The sequence below is a fragment of the Neopelma chrysocephalum genome, unplaced genomic scaffold (assembly GCF_003984885.1).
Source record: "Neopelma chrysocephalum unplaced genomic scaffold, ASM398488v2 Primary Assembly neopelma1_94826, whole genome shotgun sequence".
In the NCBI taxonomy this organism is placed as follows: Eukaryota; Metazoa; Chordata; class Aves; order Passeriformes; family Pipridae; genus Neopelma; species Neopelma chrysocephalum.
In genome coordinates, this window is record NW_020923532.1 from 3487 (window position 1) to 4370 (window position 884).

The 884-nt window shown below is 57.2% G+C and overlaps 1 protein-coding gene across 1 annotated transcript in view; it reads right to left on the reverse strand.

The window, feature by feature from the left end:
* LOC113980614 (HLA class II histocompatibility antigen, DR alpha chain) overlaps nt 1-529 on the reverse strand; it is a gene marked incomplete at its 3' end in the record, with an annotated part of 4008 nt that extends 3479 nt beyond the window's left edge. Inside the window, exon 1 of the mRNA XM_027707835.1 lies at nt 373-529. Coding sequence (XP_027563636.1) covers nt 373-448 — 76 coding nt within the window. The remainder of the gene's footprint in view (nt 1-372) is intronic.
* Nucleotides 530-884: the final 355 nt, after the last annotated feature.

Genomic DNA, 884 nt, shown 5'->3' on the forward strand with positions numbered 1-884 from the left:
GACCCCAAAAATTGTGGGAACAGGGGGGTTGGGACACACCCAGACCCCAAAAATCCCGGGAACAGGGGGGTTTGGGCACTCCCAGACCCCCAAAATCTTGGAAAAAAAGGGTTTGGGTACTCCCAGATCCCAAAAATTGTGGCAAAAGGGGGGTTTGGATACTCCCAGCCCCCAAAAAATCCCGAAAAAGGGAAGTTCAGCTTCACCCAGACGCCCAAAACCACAGGAACAGGGGGGTGTGGTCACTCCCAGGAGCCCAAAATCCCGGGAAAACGAGGATCCCTCACCCTCTCCCCCCTCATCGCCGCATTCCCAAGTATCCAGGTCACCCCAAACCCCATTCCCGGGAATCTGGGACCCCCCAAAACCCACCTTGGACCCCCCAAACCGCGGGCAGGGTCAACCCCAGCACCACCAGCAGGAAGGGGACGTTCCGTAGTCCATCCATGACCCCTCGGGACGCTGGAAAACCGGGAAGGGACGATGTGGATCCCACAAAAGCGGCGGCGAAATGAGGGAACCGGGGCGGGGGGCGCAGCACCCCAAAAACTCCTCGGCCAATGGGAGCGAGAGTTGGCCCCGCGTCATCAGTTGCCGGGCAGACGCGTCCCGAACGGAGCCCCGAGTGGACTCAGCCAATCAGAGACCGCCCCGGGCTCGAAATTCTTCAAATTTTGGGAAAAGAGGGGTTTGGGAACCGTCAGAGTCTGGAAAATATGGGAATAGGGGGGTTGGGAATATTCAGACACTAAAAAATTTGGGAATATGGGGGTGTGGGCTCTCGTAGACCCTAAAAATCCCTAAAAATCCCAGGGACAGGGGGGGTTTGGGCACTCCCAGAGCCCAAAAATTTGTGGGAAAAGGGGGTTTGAGTACTCCCAGAT